This window comes from Epinephelus fuscoguttatus, linkage group LG12 (genome assembly GCF_011397635.1).
Source record: "Epinephelus fuscoguttatus linkage group LG12, E.fuscoguttatus.final_Chr_v1".
Classification (NCBI taxonomy): Eukaryota; Metazoa; Chordata; class Actinopteri; order Perciformes; family Serranidae; genus Epinephelus; species Epinephelus fuscoguttatus.
The window spans coordinates 19,804,414-19,823,999 of record NC_064763.1 but is presented as its reverse complement, the minus strand read 5'-3'; the positions used below and the strand labels follow the sequence as shown (position 1 = coordinate 19,823,999).

Here is a 19,586-nt window from a genome sequence, read left to right as displayed (position 1 = left end):
CCTAATACCCAATGTTAACCTTTATGAACGTCCCACTAGGCCAAGCTAAAGATCCTACCACTTAGCTTATTTTCTCACTCTTAAGATAAATGCTGTTGGCTTATTATAACAATAAGTCAACACTGTAAGCGTATTTGCAAAAGTGTGTGGAAAGAGCCCTTGAATCAGAGGAGCACAAGTATGACTCTCAGTGTGTATATTCTTATTACGTAGTCTTCCAACTTGCTTCTGCCAAACAATTTCTCTTCTGGTCTCGAAGGTGTTTGGAAAATTGGATTAGATCTAAAATTTGGGGTGGCTTCTCAGCCTACACTATTTACTAAAACTTTCCCTCAGCAACAGTTGTCCATTTGAAGTGAATTGCCAGATGTAGTTACAGTATGTTCGGAAAGACAGACGTAATGCCAAGACCTCTATACGCATTTATAAGATTTATTTCTGCAAGGAACCCAGTGGATAAATCATGGAGGCTGTTATTTTGTGATACCTGCCTGCTCTGTTTGGAGAAGCTGCCTGAAATCATCACAAAATTCATTATGAGAGAGAAACTGGACAGTATGTGCAGGCACAGTCCAAACTCTGTTTGTGTAAGGCAGCTAATATGTGGTGTTTGGTTCTTTTAGTTCAGCTGGTACATTTTCCTCCCAGAGGATATTATTATGTCTTATATTACAACACCAAAAACTAGCCCTGCAATCTCAAGAGTGGTGCAAAACTTTCCAATAACTTCACAGTGAGTAAGCGCTAGTCGTCTCTTTCTGCCTCTTTCTCACACGCTGAAGATGATGATGCAACAGGTTAGTTAAATCAGACACACAGTGGGAAGACCTTTAATATTAATCATAAATATTTGAGGAATACTTCACCCCCCAAATGACCATCTTTATATCAATTATTCACCCTGTGGTACAATTAATTCATGAAGAATTTCTTTCAGGGGAATTTTTTTCACATGCCTCCGATGAGCGAAGAATCCAAAAACAAAGAAAACTCCTGATATATTTAACTAAGATAAGATAAGATGAACTTTATTGTTCCACAAGTGGGAAATTTGTCCTGGGGTTGTTCACCCATGGGTGACCACATTTAGCAAAACTGTATCAAAACATGTTAACAAACTCTCACACAACTCTTGCAGTATAATCCAAGTCTCTTTTATCCTGTCATATGATCAGTACATCATAAACAGCCCTTTCCAACGGGGAACTGAAATAAAAGTGAAACCTACCTATGCTCTCTTCAAAGCCAGACTCTATTGACAAAAACAGTAATTTTACCTTACTGAATATGGGAGCTGCTGGTCTACCGCTGCCTCGATCAGTTTGCATTATTTTATGAAGCTCTAGCAAAAGTTCATTCAGGAAGACAAAACTTTTCATGCTCAGGCTGTAAGTTTTTGTTCTTGCTCTGCCATTCACTCATAGCACACATGCTCACTGACCATCTCTAGGCGTCATGCAGTGCGTTTACATGTAGCTTGAGAAAATCAAATTATTGGCTTAGTCTGACTGAAACCGGACTTTTCAATGCATGTAGAGAGCTTAGTTCAACTGAAATTGGACTCTCCGTAGCTCGACGAACACACCTGGATAATTTGATTGAAAATCGAACTATTGCTGCGTGTATGTAGAAGGAGATGACGTAGCAGCAGTTCAGTATATAGCAGTGCAGTAACTCCTGGAAAAACAAACAAACACCGTGGTGACCGAGAAGCAGAAGACGCATTTCTGGACGGACGAGGAAACTACATTCATGCTCCGTCATCTTCATTTGTCATTCGCTTCCTCCTCAGGTCAACTGGAACTAATTCAATACGCACTGTATCAAAAGGGGCACAGCACCACCTATGGAGGCGCAGTCAGATGTACTTGGTCAGAAATTTGATTTTCTCTTTTGCATGTATGCTCAGACAAGACGAGAAGTCCGACTTGACTGATTAGCTATGAGCTTAGCTTGACTACGTGCATATCGTCAGCTGCGTTTCAGCTGATGCACAATCAACCAATAGCACATCGACACACCTTCTCTGCCAGCATCATATTACTCATTTTAAATATGGTTCTTTTTCTGCTGTAGTTCTTTCTTGCTGCAGTCATGTGCACCCTCCACCTTCCCATCACGACCTAATCTTTACGGATTCATCAGCCACATACGCCTCAGGAGTCAGCAGCCTCAGAGTCATCAGCCACCATCACCACCACCACCAGTGTCTGGACTCTGGGGGAGATTTATCCTGCTGCCGCTCAGATGTCCCTCGATCACAGAATATCTCCCTCTGGTGTCCAAGCGCCAAAGACTTCTGTCAAATCTTAATCAGTACAAACCATCTGTTCATCTGTACACTCATATTCTGTATTAAATATTAACTTTACTTCATTCTTCTGTCTCTCCTGATTGAAGTGACCTGTGTGTTTTGAGGGTTTGTTCAGATTCACCACACAATAACACAAACAAACGAGCAATCAAGGAAGCAGTAGTGTTTTTGTCAATGGGGTCTGGCTTTGAAGAGAGCATAGATAAGTTTCACCTTTAGCTAAGTTGCTTTACAGCAGGAACATGAATAATACGTTGTTGTTGTTGATATGTAAAGCTATATTGAAAGTTGGAGAGAAAGTATAAAGCAAATTTAAAAAATAACCAAAATCATTCAAGGGAAAATTACCTCACTGATACAAAGATGTTGCACATGAGAAAATAGGTATACATACTTGGATTCATGTGTTTTGTAAAATGCTGAATCTAATAGTTCTGTCAAAAAGAGCACTTCACCCAAAAATGTCATTAGCCAATCTTCCTCAATAAGATATTTGAAACATACCCATCACTGCCCAAAGGTCAGTTGTGTGAGCTCAGAGGACATGGACTGTGTGGCACATGCTGGTAGGATATTTTTAAGAAAGTCTAGCATACTGGTCCCTTGTTTCGAATAAAGGAGGTAAAACAAACTGCACAAGCTCATATTCTGTTTTGACTAAAATTGCGGTGAAGAGATGATGAAAATGTCATAACTAACTGCAGCTGGTTTCCCTCTCATATCTTGACATACAGCTGTTGTCTTATAAGTGGGTCTGTGGGGGAAAGACGAAGAAGAAAGAACACTTCTTCTCATTGTCTCCATGTTCTGGCATCTTCATAGCTCTGGTTTGCATGACAGAGTTTTATAGATGACCTCTCTATGGAAAACAGAAGTGCTACAGAAGTTCCCCCTCTGAGTATATAACCTTCAGTTTATGATCTTTGTATTTCCCGCAGTATCACTACAGGGATTCTCGAGGTCTGTCATTTTTGACAAATAGTATCTGCACTATAAAAAAAGTTTAACTGCACTAGTTGCACTGTGGTATTCTGTTGATCATTATTGGTTTACAATGGTACTTTGAGTGCTAAATAGAAGACTGTAATGATTATCCAGGGGGCAGCTTTTGATTGAGTCTCTGCAGTAAGCAGGTTTTTGAATCTGTAGAAGCATCTCAAATCTGAAACATGTGGGTTTGGTTAAACACGTGAATCAGCTGACCAACTGCTGTGTCTCAGGAGTTATCTGGCGTCTTTTTTTTCTCCAACGTTGACACAACTTGTTTTTATTTAATGGACGGTAAATTTTCATTTGATTGATGCAGTGAGAGGCATAATAAGTAGTCTCTCAGTACCACTATTTCTCTTAAGTGATGTTGATTTCTCTTGTGTCTCTCTGTGCTGTTGTTTAGACAGCTTCAACTCCTACGTAACAGATTTTGTTCCCATCCTTTGGCTTATATTTGGGTGGTTCAGACTCAGTGTGTGTGCGTGTGTGTCTGGGGTGGGGTGGACGGCATGTTATTGTTCCAGTGTTTTGATAATAAGTGCTTGTGGCCATAGCTGTCTGTGAATGTGAAGGCTGTTGCTCTATGTCTCTAACTCTCATCCTGGGAGAGGAGCAGGGAGGTGATGTGCACATTCCAAATGAGTGTGTGTTTGAAGTTTATTCACATATTTGTCATGTTGCAGTTTGGAGTGTGGGTGTAACTTTACCCAAATGTACGAATAAGGACAAAAAGTGAAAGAAATTGTTCCCTCATTTGATTCATAGGGTCACTGGGTGAGTTTGGCGTTAGGGTTTGTGTAAGAGTTGAAATAATGCGCTGATCTTTGGAAATATCCAGCATCCAAAGATCTTAGAAGTTACTTGTAAATGAATCATGATAATGTGGCAAAATCACCATCACATTCATACTATATAGTGTTTACTACATAGGGTACTTCGGCTTGTCCCAGTAGGCTAACCCTTTTTGGTTTCTTGTGAAACCTTTTATAAAGGTTTCACCTGGATCCCTTTCAGAGGGTTTGACCAAGAACTCAACACAAAGGGTTATACCTACAACCATCTGTGAAAGGTTTTACCAAGAACCCCCCATGAGAGGTTCTACTGAACCTTTCAGCGGTGTAATGGTTCCACCCAGAACTCTCTCTAGGGGTTAAATCCAGAACCTTTCCACCGTCTAAGGGTGCCAACAAAATCCCACCCAGGAGGTTCTACCAAGAATTCCTTGACATTCCTAATGAAACCCACTAAAACCCACCCAGGGGGGCTCTAAAATAGTAATTGAATACATTACCCATAGATCTCTTTCCCAGTAATCATGGTTTCAGTTTAGCCTGGGGTCAGGGGAACCACATCCAGCTGCCTTTAGCTTCATAAGAGCACAAGTATACTGGCTGCGTGACCAAATGTACGCGTACATAGTTGTGCTGCGCCTGTGTGTATACTTGCTGCAGCACGGTCAGCACAGCCAAAACGCCTGATACTGGTGGTCTCCCCTAGGGGCAGACCACAGCACTCAGACACAGAGGTCGTGAAAAGCGAAGAAGGCGGTGACACTGTATTTCCAGATGTAGTAGGCTATACACAAACATGGATACTCTCGATGAAGAGGAGATTATAATTTTATGTCTTTTAAGATCTTGGCAGAGGAAAAGATGTTGTCTCCGCCGCCTACTTTGCACGAGCGCCTCTAGTGTTCATGTCAATATTGCATCTCACGCACGCATCACGTTACCTCGCATCAAAGTGAGTGGCCTACGCGCTAAACAACCGCAAAATACACATGGCAGCCATGATGTACATACACGCACGCGTTGTCTGCAGTAAGTATACTTCTCCTCTAAGTCTCCTAAAGCGCCGATGTGTTCCAGCGCAACACTCATCGTTCACAATCCAAGATTTCAGCCTTTACTTTATTAATGATGGGAAACGAAACATGGTTCCAAATTAGAGCCAAATGCAAAATACCAAGTACCAATACTGAGAAAGTATTGTATAGCATGAATGGCATATGTATGATGGTAAAGATATCAACTGTGGCAGAACACAAGTAAAATGAAATTAAAATACCATTTGAAACATGGCTAAACATTTGAATATTTGAGGCGGATGATGCTATCAACAATCCTTAAAGAACTCTTTCTCTAACAAGGGTTCTGTGGTTGAAAAGGGTTCTTAATGGACCCTTAAGGCCAAAACATATCAATGGTAAACGCCGTGCATCAAAAAACAATTCCCCTTTTATTTTCAATGTACAACCCCACACCAGTGGTGGCTAGACGCATGTCAGCGCTCTTGGACACACCACTCCGTGGCACTTAACGCCACTGTCCTATTTTCAACCTTGCCGTCCCCAAAATTAAATGCATTTTCTCCCCTACTCACTCTCTGCTTTTTCATACCAGCTCCTGTAGCAGCTCTTTTTCCCTGCTCCTATGGCAGTTCAACTCCTTTCCTTACCACTGGCGCAAAGAGAACTCTGATGCTGTTGCTGTGTCTTGTATGTGACAAAGAATGGATGAACAGAGACACCGTGTTGAGGTCAAGCAATATCCCAGGCTAAACAACCCACGATTTGTTGTTTAAAAGATGATGGCCAAAAAAGATATTGCCTGGTGAGTCATAGCTCTGGAGATCGGCTCTTCAGCTGAGAAACCTTAATTAGGGGCTCTCCACACATGATTTTAAGCTAATGCAGAGGTGGAGTAAATACAGATCTCTCAGGAAAAGTGTGCACGTTGGTCTGTTGACAAGCTGCAGCGCAATGCGTCCAGTGTGTGCTAGGGGTGGCTCTTCATGCGCATCACATGACACGCCGTGTCGGTGTGTTTTCAGCTTTAGTCTTATAAAGAACACTTGCTGAACCATTTCTTCAAAAAAGGGTTCCTCAGAAGCAAATGGTTCTGGGTAGAACCTTAGCTCTCCAGGAAGAACCCCTTTGTAACCCTTATTTCTAAGAGTGCAGGAAGTAAAATTTGCATAAAATGTTATACCAAAATTAAACTGAACAAGGACCAGCTTTCCCTGCTTTCATGGAGGAGAAGATGATAGATGAGAGTGGACTTTGTGCAGCCACAACTACATAGCAGATGAACAAATGACTATTCCCCTGGAAGTTGAAATGTTGCTCTTCACACTTTGGATAACAGTAATGGTGTGATACCACTGCACAGAGTGCGTGGTGAAGCGTTGAAGCATGGAGCAATGGAATGGATGCAGAAAATTAGAGGTCATGTGTTTCTCTTTCATGTGCATGCACAGTAGGGTGTCTTAATCATGCTTTTCAGAGTATTCTCATTTAAGTACAATGTCTTGACTCTCACTGTGTCTCTCTGTGTGTATTTCAGAGCAGTCTCCAGTGTACGCCCTGGGGTATAAAGGCATCTTTAGAACAGCAGGTGGCAGAGCTGAAGGTGAACACTGAGGTCCAATCAACAGATCCCCCTACTGATCTAGAGGACAGGCAACTTACTGCAGGTAAAATAATCAACTCTGCTTCTCCCAAACAGGCACTGCAAAGCACATGCAATTTTTACATGGACGCTATGCCAGCTTCTTTTAGAACATAAAGGTTTCAGTACTTTGTAAATGTTTTATATCTCGATTGTGTGCCTAGCTTAGTCTTTTTTCTCTGGGTGCAGAGTACAGATTCTGAACAAATCTCCTCCAGCGCCTCGATGGATTAAACACTCATTATTATTTTGTCGAACACTGACTCAATTTAAAAGTCTGGATGAGCTCCATGCTGCAATAGCTATTGTGTGCTTTATTTGCACCCAAACATGCACCCTGTGACACACAGTCATTATCAAGAGCAATGATTCTTTCTCCCCGCTGTAGACACTGAGGTCATTAAGGACGCAGTTTTGTGTCTGGCAAACACACATCAAGCAGACAAGTCTATTACAAGTCTTCGGTCACTAAGCATCCTCCATCACTGGAGTCTCACCACATCTAAGCCCCGTACTTCATGTTTATAAAGCAGCTGAGACACAAATCTGAGCACGTTGGGATTTCAAATGACAAACAGTGCTGTCTGTTGCACCACAGAGGCCGTAATCTCATGGTGTTGGTTATACACGACCATAATTAAACTATACTTGTGTCTGGTAAGCCCACAAATGGCTTGAAATGTGTGTTTGAATTTGGTGAAAGAAAATAAATGGCTTCTGTGTAGCGAGTAGTGTGGGGGAATTATGTCAGGGACATAACATTCATGAAACTGGAGATTTTTTTCAACTTTTGTGTAGAATCCTGTAGAGACTGGAGTTGCATGTTTTTCTATGTTAATCACAGATATACTGTATCTAAACGCTGACTCCAAGACCATTTTTATGTGTGAGCAATTATGCATAGTAATATACACAGCATAATTAAAATGTGAGTAAGAACAGAGGCTGTCATATCCATGTGAGGCAAATTGAGGTTTGTGATGTTGGGCTATAAAAATAAAATTAAATTGAACTTAATCATGTCAATAAACACAATACGTTAAGGTTCCATTTTACTGTAAGTGTAATACAAGAAATTAAAAATACACTTCTATCATATTTGTCCCTGGTGTGTTGTTATATCTGCCTATGTATGCAGAGTTGACAACAGTGTGACAACAGTTGGTATAGGAAGCATTCTGGTTTCCATTTATAGTCCATCCGAGTCTGAGTAGTATTGACCAATCATGTTTGAGCAGCAGGTAAACAGTCTGCGTGGCTGAAATGCAATCTTGGCACCCAATGGCTATCATCTGATGACAAATTAGCTTTTTGTTAGCTTTTTTTTTTTTTTTTTAACCTGCATTCATATGTGGATATCTGTTTATATATGTTAGCCAAAATGACCAGAGCACAGAAGAGAAAGTCCTGACCCAGATATTCGCTGGCTACACTGGATCTCCTGAAATATTAGCATTTGCCCCCAGAAGCTTCTCGATTCCAAGATTGGGTTGTGAAATTTCAAAGGTGACTTGCTTCTCCCTCCATAATTTTATTTTAAAATAGCAGCTTCATTTTAAAATAACTTTGAGATTGTGTTTTTATGTATTTCTATTTTATATTTTTTACTGACAGCATGATTTTACTTTTGCAATCCTTCATGGAGGTCTACCCTACTTACGATCACATTTACCACAAATTCTTGGTATGTAGTCACCTAACTGTTTACATTTTGGAAATTCGGGACTTATATAGCATTTCAACATATCCCCATACAGTGGTTCGTTTGATATCTTTTGAAAAGTTATGCACAGGGTTTGTAAGATAACTTACAAATTAGCGCCCCTACTAGTTAGGTTGAGTTTAAGAAAAGAATTATGCTTTGGCGTCGACTCGTTACTTACTGAATGTAAAGTATTCAACTTAAGGTAACATGACAATGTACTTTAAAATAACTCAAAGTTCATGTGACTGGGGACACAAAGGGAAAAGTTCTATGTTTTTTGGAGCGATTCATTACTCCAACCAACCACGTGGACTTTCACTCTTCACTCTCTTCTTTACTCCCATAAGTGGTAAAGAAGAAAGGTCACTTGATCGCAGCATCCATGATTAAGAGGGTCATGTACGAATTGTGATGCATTACTTTTTGGAGGTATGCATACTAACGCTGCATGAGAACATCTAGTGTAGGTATGCCACTTTGAATAACTCAACACAGACTTTTGGTTTCACATGGGACATGAACCCCAGTCTCCTATTTCAAAGTGCTGTGTTTGTTTGACCTGTCCACCACCCCAATCTTGCTCTCTGAGTGGACTTTGTCGCTCTTTATACCTTGTGACCTGACTTCCCCTTCGCTACTTTGATGGCAAACAGTCTACCGCGTATTAGTCATGAGATCTATGCCTCATGGCTCACGATTAAATGGGTTATATGAATTTCAATGCATTCGTTTTCATAGGTGTAGGCACAAACATTGAGTGAAAACAGTCTGAGCAATGACATAGCTCTTTTGGAAGATGGAAAACACTCCCCTGACTCAGATTTTCACATTATTAGAATCAGCGTTAGTGTGTTTTTCAAGGATGTTGGTCTTTTAGCTGTGCAGAGCACATACTTCTTTGCTTGTTAATGGGATTCAGTATTTGTCAGCACAAACACCTTTCTCATTAATCTACAGATACATGACTTCCCTGTTCATGCACCCACACCATGCTGGATAATATACAGTGCAATGAGCAGTGTCACATTAATGTACAGTCTTTGTCTTCTATTTGGTATGGTGAAGATTTGTAGGCTCAGGATGTGTTTTGTACATCAAAAGGAGAACAATTATGGTAACAGCAAGTGGTAACAGTAAGAATGATTATGATCATTCTCTTTGTCTTTGCTTTGTTTGTCAGGAGAGGTCCTTGCAGCCAAGAAAACTGGATCTCCTGAAGCAAGTTACCACCCTTTGGTCCCTCGTTCCCTCTCAGCACCTGAGGGAACAGTGGAGACAGAGACAGGAGAAACATGGCTGTCAGACCCAACAAGATGGACCATAGTTACTGATGTTTTGGGAGAGATGAGGGATGTTGACCCCAGCCAGGAGGATCATCAGCAAGCCCAAAAAGCAGAGACTTATATATTTGGATTGATCCAACGTCGAGCTCTACCCACACGTCCCTCAAAGCCCCGCACCAGCCTGGCACATGATGCTCGAGCTGTCAGCGTGATGAGGCAGAGTAGTTTATGCCGCAAGGAGGAGCAACATTCACCAAAGCAAGTGTCTGTTCAAGAGATCTCAATGTCGCCCCAGTGTTCAGAGGGAACTGTTCCACAAGCTTGCCATAACCTTGATCAGGAGCCTTACCTAGGGACAGGGTTTACTGAAGATGTCCCACCGCCCTACCACCACAATCTCCAGCAAAGTACCCAGCATCAATCAGGGCTTTATCACAGACCCAGGCAGGCCCCCATGATTAACAACCCCCGATCAGCCATGATGGACTATCCATCTTGCAGAGTGCTGCAAGCCCACCCAGACTCCAGCAATAGTGAGCCTGACTCACCCCAACATTTTCACAACTATCCATCCCCTCCAGCTCTGTCAAAGCCTCACCAACAGTTGCCACCTGATGAGCAGCTGGTCAACGCAGAGTATATTCCAGCTCAGCCTTGCCGAGCCTCCACCAGAGCTTATGCCCATCACCACTCCAACCCCAACAAGGGCTCTGGGGTGCCCAAACTCAACCGAAGCACATATTCTCCAGAAAGAGGCCATCATCATCAGGAGCAGCAGCCCGCAGCATCTCAGATCCAACCCTCCAGATCCCGAGGAGGCCCAAAGAAATGTCGCTCGAACGAAGACCGAAATGGTGCCAGCAGAAAGCCAGGGAAGAAGGCATGCAGGTCTCAGTCAGAGAACAGTCTTCAAAGGGCTCCAGAACGCAAGTACAATACAGTAGAGAGGGATGGTGGAGGAAGTGGAAGCGGTGGAAGGGGAAGCCGCAGTAGTCAATCCAAGAGCAAGAAACAACAGCAAGGAGGTAGTAGCTGTCGCCGCTGGCAGTCCACCCTGGAGCTCAGCCAAGATGAAGCTGACCAGCCAACCGTGCAGGCACCCATGCAAGGCTCTTCAGCCTCAAACCAAAGGGACCATTGTGCAAGGCGCACACGCAAATCTCGCCCTACACATGCATCATATGCCTACCCACACCATCACCACTCCCACCATCATCAGCACATGGAGTACCATTTAGAGAGGGACCAAGTGCCAATGTGTCAACCAAGTGAGGACTACCCTCACCCACGTCAGGGTGAGTCTGAGTCCAGCATGAGTGAGGCCGATTCTCCAGATTCCAGCTCCTTGTCCAGTGATTCAGATGAGAGTGGTGGTCTGGTTTGGCCCCAACAACTACCCCCTCAACTTTCCCTCCCATCGCCTCCTGCCCCACCTGGGGCACCTCTGCAGCCTAAGGCTTTTGTCAAGATAAAGGCCTCACATGCCCTTAAGAAGAAGATCTTGCGCTTCCGCACTGGTTCGCTGAAAGTCATGACCACCGTATGAGGTGGAATACCGGCCAAATTGAAAGAACATGAGCTGCAGAGCTTTGGACTAACTAGAACGACGGACCACAAACTACAGTGGATATAAAATTCAATGTGTACATGGAAGTTCTATGAACTTGACTGACTGAATTAATCAAGTGGTTTTAGATCAGCCTTAACAAGCAATGAAGGAAATAGTCATCACCATATCAGCCTTTTTGTTTCAAAAATAGGATGTATAATTATATATTAAGTGTTACATTTTACTAAAAGTGCTCATGTGGATGTGGATGTTTTGTCAAAAGGTACCATATTTGGCCACATTGGCTCTTAAATATCCCCACCCATCAACATGCACACACCCACCGATAAAGTATATCATAGCCCATACTGGCATTGTCTTTGAGGTCACAATGAACCATATTTCAAGATTTTAATTTCCGATCAGGCACAGATTAATCCCCAGTATATCCACCATCATGAAGGACATTGGACCTCATGTTAGAATATTTTCATATTCTTATCCTAACTCCTCATACTTGTGTGTGGCTTGTTGATACCAGTGTTACAAGTCAGATTCACCAAACTGTCCTAACCACACAAAATTTGTTTCACCATGACAAATTCACGAGAAGCTGCGTATTTGTGAGATTTTAGCAACCAACACTTTGCTATGTACAGATACCTGTTCTTCAAAAAATGTGTTTTCGTTGCAAAGTTGTCAGCCTCCATTTAAAAGAAGGAGCGTTTGTCTCCAAGTTTTCTATGTTGTTTTCCGAAGCAAATTCCTCAACAAACACTTCTAACACTTCCCTATACAACAGAAAGAGTTTGTATGATATCCTTAGAATTAGTGCCCCAAGAATGACATTAAATACTTAACACAAAGTTATGTACTTAATATAAAGTTGGTGAGGTTAGGTTTAGGAAAAGAAACATGGGGACAACTTACTTTAAAATGACTCAGAGTTCACTCAGAGTTCACACAGTTCTGAAAACCAGTCTTCTGGGGAAATTCCTGTGGGAAAGTCCTGTGTTTTGTGACCAATCTACCACCCCAATCTGCACATTACTTCCTTAAGCGCATTTGTCATGTGATCACAGCCTTCCCATATCCATGGGTTATACACAAATGGCTAGCTAATGATTACATAGGATGTGTACAAATTTTGGTGCATTACTTATGGTAGGAAAACGAATGAACAGTGCATGAGAACAGCCTGAACTGCTACGCATGTGCACACTGGAAACTTACTGTTGAAAATAAAATATAGTGGCCTACAAGATAGGCCACAGTTTCCTCATATTTGGACAGCGAAATCCTCTTATGTTGCTGAAATGATGCATATCTGTTATTATTCAATTGTTAAGTCATACTGTAATTAAACAGGAGGATAACTCAAGACAAACAACTTAAAGTAATGGCTTCCTGCATGTTTTTCTTCATAAATGCACAGCTTTTAAATATATCGTGGGTGGAAGTAAATTTATATGTCAGACATGGGGAAATGTGGCCACAGAATATAAAAAAGTAGTTGTGAAGGAGTGGGTTGTTAGTACATTACAAAGAGCTTGTGAGACATTTTGTCTGGAATTTGTGGTTGAGATAGTAAATTTCATTGTAGAAAGAACTAACTTTTGGCTGAAAAGAAGTCTGTGAATCTTTTACTGTAGCAGCAGACACAAACCAGCAAGATACCGCAGTAGCAAGATTTAAATTGTGTTTGAAAAGTTTTGGAAACATCAAGTGTCTCACTTACAAAGTATTCTCGAAAGACCTTGTTTAAAATGTAAAGTAGCAAATGTCAGTTTGTACTGTTTTAATGTTAATAGTAGGCTACCTGCAGACTAATAAAAATGTGCCTGCCCAAAGAATGTAACGTTACAATGTCACTTTGAGCATTTGACAGTATTACCATGTAAAGTGCACTAGCGGACTAACTATTAGCTTCTTTTTGTATGAAATTTGTTTGAAAACTGTACTATATAGATTAAAGTGTTTAAAAATTACCAAAACAATACATTTGTGTGTGGATTTTTACTGTTTTAGTTCTAGGAAAACATTGCTACATCAACCAGTAGTTTCATTAACAGAGGTTTTTGTTCAGTGCATCAAGCAAGGTGTTACCAATGGTAAGCCCATAAACATATTATGAAGGCCAAAAGAAATACCACTCATGTACCCACACACACACATACCAGTCAGCAGCCCTGGTGTTAGTGATCTTGTTTAGTGGCATGTTGAGTGATTGAAATGTATGGGAGTGAGGGAGTGGGGGAAGTGACAGAGGGGAGGGATTAAAGTGGAAAGTTAAGAGCTCAACGGGAGGATTGGATTGTTTAAGAGTAATGCTGCCAATATTCCTCTCTTAACTATTAACAGTAGAAGAAGACTGGATGGAGCTGTAGTGAAAGACTTCATTGTGATTTACTGCTTTTGCAGGGTTCATGCTGTTTTTGCAAAAATACTGATGCAACTTCTACTGGATTGTTTCTGTACTGCTTCTACCATTTTACCATTCTACCATTTTAGCACTACTATTGCTGCCACCACTACTACTACTACTACTGTTCTACTACTGCTACTGCCCTACCCTAACCCTAACCCTAACCTTATACTGCACACTTATCACAACATAAATGCTTGTTCTTATTTACTAATACCAAATAACAATTGACAACCAATTGTTACTCATGAAATATTTATTGACAAAATGATTCAAGAATTCATTTAAAACTTTTTAAAATTACATCAAAGCACCAATGACACATCCATTTAAATGGGAAATAATGTAAGATAATGTGATATGTTACACACACAATTCCGTTGTGCAAACAATGAAAAGTAGATTCAATGTGTTTTTGTTTTTTTTTGTTTTTTGTTTTTTGTTTTTTTAATTAAACTACATAACATTATTTAAAGTAGTGTTTCCCCTTCATTAGGAAATGAGTGTGCACAACATACTGATACAGTCAATAAAAAATTCATTCATAACTTTTTGTGTAGGTTGAATATCGCAATATTAATGTGTGGTTATCACAAAATCTCACGGCACACCTGGATTTGCATCATGGCACACTATTACTAAACATTTGGTAGTGCTAAAACTCTATTACTACAACTACAAAATGCTTTACTACTATCTACTAGTTTTTATTATTACTACTGCTGATAAAACTATCACTTATATCACTATTTCTATACATTTGGTAGTGCTACTATTGTTGTGACTACTGAAGCTATTATTACTTCCTCTACAACTACAGCTACTACTAGATTGTTTTACTTCTGCTACTACCTTTAGTACTGTAATTAAAACAACTGATAAAATTGTTGTTTCTGCCACTATTTCATTGCCACATTTGGCAGTGCTACTATTGCTGCTACTGTTGCTACTACTAACTTTTTTACTACTGCTACTACCTATTAGTATTACTACTCCTGACAAAACTTTACTCTCTACCACTATGTCTATACACTTGGTAGTACTACTATTGCTGCTACTTCTACTATTACTACTACAATTGCAGCTACTAGTAGATTGTTTTACTACTGCTTCTAACTTTCTTGTTATTACTATTGATAAAACCACCATTCCTAACACTGTTTCTACACATTTGGTAGCACCACTATTGCTACGACTACAACAACTCCTACAACTGCAACTACTTACAGGTTGCTTTTGTAATTACAGCTACTGATAAAATTGTTGTTTCTGACACTATTTTTATACATTTAGTATGCTACTACTACTTTTACTACTACAGCAGCAACTACTACTACTACTACATTGTTTTACGACTGCTACTACGTTTTAGTATTACTACTCCTGTTAGAACTTTACTTTCTATCACTATTTCTACTCATTTGGTAGTACGACTATTGCTGCTACTTCTATTATTTTGCTACTGCTATGTTTTATTATTACTACTACTACAGATAAAACTGTCTTTTCTACCACTATTTCTATACATTCAGTGCTACTATTCCAACTACTACTACTGTTACTACTACTACAACCACTACTATTACTGCAACGACTACTAGATTGTTTCAAAAACTATCATTTCTACCACTATTTCTATACATTTGGTAGAACCACTATTGCTGCTACTTCTGCTACTTCAACTGCAGTTATTACTAGATTGTTTTTTGTTACTACCACTGAGAAAACTGCCATTTCTAATACTATTTCTATACATTTGGTAGTGCTTCTTTTGCTACTACAACTACTTCAAGGATGTTTTTACAACTACTGCAACTCCATCACTACTATATACTGATAATGGTACTACTGATAATATTTGCACTACGTACCATGTATAGTTTAACTGCTAATGCTACTATAACTATTAGTACTACTACTAGAACTACTACTGCTACTTCCTCTATTATCGCACTACTACTAGCACTAGCAGCACTAGTAATCCTGCCACTATTACCAGTGAACAACTTTTACAAGTATAACCACCTGATTACTTCTTCTAGTTAATTAGAAGGCTACCAGTTTAGTACTACTACCAATAAACTATATAAACCTTTTTCTGTCTGTAAAAGTAATTGAGCACGTATAGTGTGTGTGTGTGTGTGTGTGTGTGTGTGTGTGCTCCAGAGAGAAGGAGAGCAAGGGGATTTCAATGGGCTGGGCTGTTTTATGACATTAGGATTCAGTTCCAGCTGCCTCAGTTCATTAAAGTGGAAAAAAGAGGGCTAGAGAGAAAGGAGAGAAATAGAGGAAAGGAAAAAAGAGGTGAAGCAGCTCATGTAAGCTCTGGTCAGAAGGGAAAGACCAAAACCTCTCACTTCTGCAACATTTAAAGCTCTTTATCTTCTCACAATCTATCACAGCATTACCGACATTTTCCCAGCCGAAGTCCTTTCACTCTCATATCCATCCCTTCCCTCTTCATCCCTCCATCTGTTAGTGGTTAGAAGAAACATGCTCCCTTCAGGGCCAGGAACCTGTAGTATTTCCTGCTTTGCCAGAGACCGAGGGGGAGAGAAGCAAGAGAGGAGGAGGAGGGAAGAACAGAGAGGCACTGAGCCTGAGGAGGAAACCCACACAGAGAAAAAGAAACAGAGAGACGGTGAGAGAGGGAGGAAAGGGGGGGAAAGGGGAGGAGGTTGAATGAAGGCCTCGTGCGCATACATCTGGCTTCGATTAGCCAGACAGAGAGGGTGATGGTGAGAGAGAGGAGACAGAGGGGCTTTTATTTTTGGCACTTTTGGGGATACAAAGTGATTGACCTATTTTTTCTCCTCCATCCTCTTTGATTTTTCCTTACTTCTGCCCACTTCATTCACATTTCAGATATCTGGAACCAACTTTTTTTTAAGTTTGCCATCTCTGAAGGAAAAGAAGCACAAAGATAGTTTAAGGTGCAGCCTATTTAATTCTGCTCCACTCACCTCTGTTTGCACACACAGTCTGTCGGTGCCATATGTCCCTTTACTGATGCCATATTTTTACCCAGGGTTGATTATCAAACCTCAAACATTATCAGCCTGAAATCAGAACTTCATTACACCATGTCTTTGCCTTATTTTTAGCCCGTACAATAAGTAAGGACAAGAGTTTATCAAAACAAGTGGGCTATTAAAATCAGGTTTCCTCTTACACTGTTTTCCAGAGATCTCAAATCACTGTTTTGTTTATGCTAGTGCAATGAAACTGCTACAGCAACAAGCTAGCCAACGTCCCATTTGTTACCTAGCAACAAAGGGGAATAAACTGATTTGGTTTAGGAACGATATAACTGTCATCACCCAATTAAATGGAGAATGCATGACAGTTTCCACACAGTGATCATCAAACTGGATTCACTTGATGTGTGAATGTCTCAGCGTGTCTGCTGGGATACATTAGTGATAGTGAAGAGGAACCGCAGCTACTAAACTTGATATTTTTCTTAAAGGGACAGCTCACCCCAAAATCAAAACTTCCCTCTTATCTATAGTGCTATTTATCAGTCTAGATTGTTTTGGTGTGTGCTGCAGAGTGTTGGAGATATCAGCTGTAGAGATGTCTGCCGTCTCTCCAATATAATGGGACTATATGGCACTCAGCTTGTGGTGCTCAAAGCGCCAAAACAATACATTTGATAAACTCAACAGCAATGTCCCTCTCCAGAAATTATGATCTGGTTGTTCAACATAATCCACAGAACTCTGATGTAGGAAATATTTTCCCTCTACTGAACTACACCCAACAAAGAAGGATGTGTGCATCTACAAGAGGCTCATGCCAATGACAGCACAAGATGTAAACATTAACGGTGTCCACCTCGGCTGAGTTGTAATCCCAGTTCAGACCAAATATGTGTGATGAGACGAGGTGAAACAGGCAACTACTTGCAATGCACTGTTCTGCAACGTTCTAAAAAAACACCAATGTCGGTTCACACCAATGCAACTAGATGAGAGTGTATCACCTCTATGCAACAACTATCTGTACTTCCATTCTGATTTCCAGTTTTTCAGGCTTATTTTGTGGCTGAATATAATTTGTAGCTTCTTAAAATATGAATGAGGATAGTGATAGTGAGATACTGGCTACAGTTGCACTTTTAGTAGTGATGAAATGGCGAAAAAGAAACACAAGCAGCAGGGACACACCGCCCAACACCAGCACACCATGAGGACAGACACAGAGTGCTTGGAAGGGTATGAGTAAATGCCACAGCAAGCGAACACATCATCTTGATTTGATTTCACCACAACCTGACCGGCTGTTGAAACAGGTGACTTGCTTTATATTCTAAAACCAGCCGCTGGCGATTTGACCAGCGGAGTTGCAGGTGACACCATCACCCGGCTTGAGTCGGGCTCAGATGGCCACTTCACGCCGCTGCAACCTTTCTCTGCAATGTTCTAAAATGGTTTTGTCTCGTCATAAATCTTTGGTCTGAACTGGGCTTTACGTTTGCCAGCTCAGTGGTGCTAGGTGAGCTTACAGGTGGGTGTTGTTCAGTAGAAAGAAAATACTTCCCACATAACACTGCTCAAAACAAGGTCTGTGGATTGTCTTGAGTAACCGGGTCATGATTTCTGGAGAGAGACATTGCTGTTGAGTTTTTCAAATTAATTTTTTCAATGCTTTAAGCACCACAAGCTGCGTACCGTCTAGTTCCAATATATTTGAGAAAAGGCAGACATCTCTACAGCCAATATCTCCAACACTCTGCAGCTCACATCAGACCAATCTAGACAACCTGGTCTCACTCCAAAGTCATCGAAATCCAGTGCTTGGGCAGTGACTGGTGGTGTCAGACTGATGAAAATAGGCGACCTTTAACGTCGGCATGATACGCTGACGGCCACCATTATGGTTAAACATTTGCCCGACGGCGTCAGTGGGAAACGTGGTGGGACAAGAATGAAAGTTAAGTCGGCGAAAGTCCAGATGGGGTGGGTGGGTCCAACAAACACTGACTTCCTAAACCTAACCACGTGTGTTTGTTGTTGAAGGAAAAAAAATGCCAATTTGGACTGCGTTATACCGATGTAGTGCGTTTATTTTGAAAGAGACTGTATGTAACAATAAATTTCCTGTGAAAGCAGAAGTGTATTTTGAAAGAAGACAATGCATGTAACAGGCAGAAATTGACACAATGTTTCAAAACGTCAGCAACCAACCCACCCAGGGTACCTTGCACGTTTTATCTGGACGTGGAAAGTCCATGACCAAACATCAATATGTGACGAGGTTGGAGTGAGAATGTTTTGACCTAGTTTGCTAAACTATTACTACAAGGATGAGGATCAATATATATTTTTGTCTTGTCGATGTACTGTCCCTTTAATGTCTTCAAATTTAAGAGATCAAGTCACAAACTTAAAAATGTTCTTGAATGACACTTTTTCTCTTTAGTAAAAGATGTGTAACTGTGGTAGAGTTTGTACATCATGGAGATGTTTCAGCCAGTGCTGCCTTTTCTGGACCAACAGAAACTATTCATTACAACTGAGTACATCTGAGGGCCAAAGTCTGAAAAAAGATCTAATCTCAGTGCTTGTGGGCATGTATCCTGAAAGTCAAGATCAATTACCAGTACATCTGTTGTTGAAATACTGGCTTTCCCACATGGGTTTGAGTAGTAGTCTTCCAATTGCCTTGCATTGTATAGACCACAGCAGAGTCTAATGTTTAGTCTAGAATTAATATAAAAACAAGTCTTGCGGAGACAGCAACGGAACCATCAGAGCAGGCAAGCAAAGATCGAAAAAAGAGACTGCTCAGTGTGGCTCAGTATCAGCGTTGTTTCTCCAATGCCTGGGAAATGTCAGGCAACCTCTGATAGCTTCTCCCCAGGGGCCC

General features: G+C 40.9%; 1 protein-coding gene across 1 annotated transcript in view; it reads left to right on the top strand.

Moving 5' to 3' along the window:
* The window catches only part of LOC125899014 (dapper homolog 3-like), a 34,526-nt gene extending 21,018 nt beyond the window's left edge, over positions 1–13,508 (top strand). The window contains exons 2-3 of the mRNA XM_049593154.1: positions 6,649–6,778; positions 9,639–13,508. Of these exons, the coding sequence (XP_049449111.1) occupies positions 6,649–6,778; positions 9,639–11,287 (1,779 nt within the window). The 3' untranslated portion in view covers positions 11,288–13,508. The remainder of the gene's footprint in view (positions 1–6,648; positions 6,779–9,638) is intronic.
* The last annotated feature ends 6,078 nt before the right edge of the window (positions 13,509–19,586 follow it).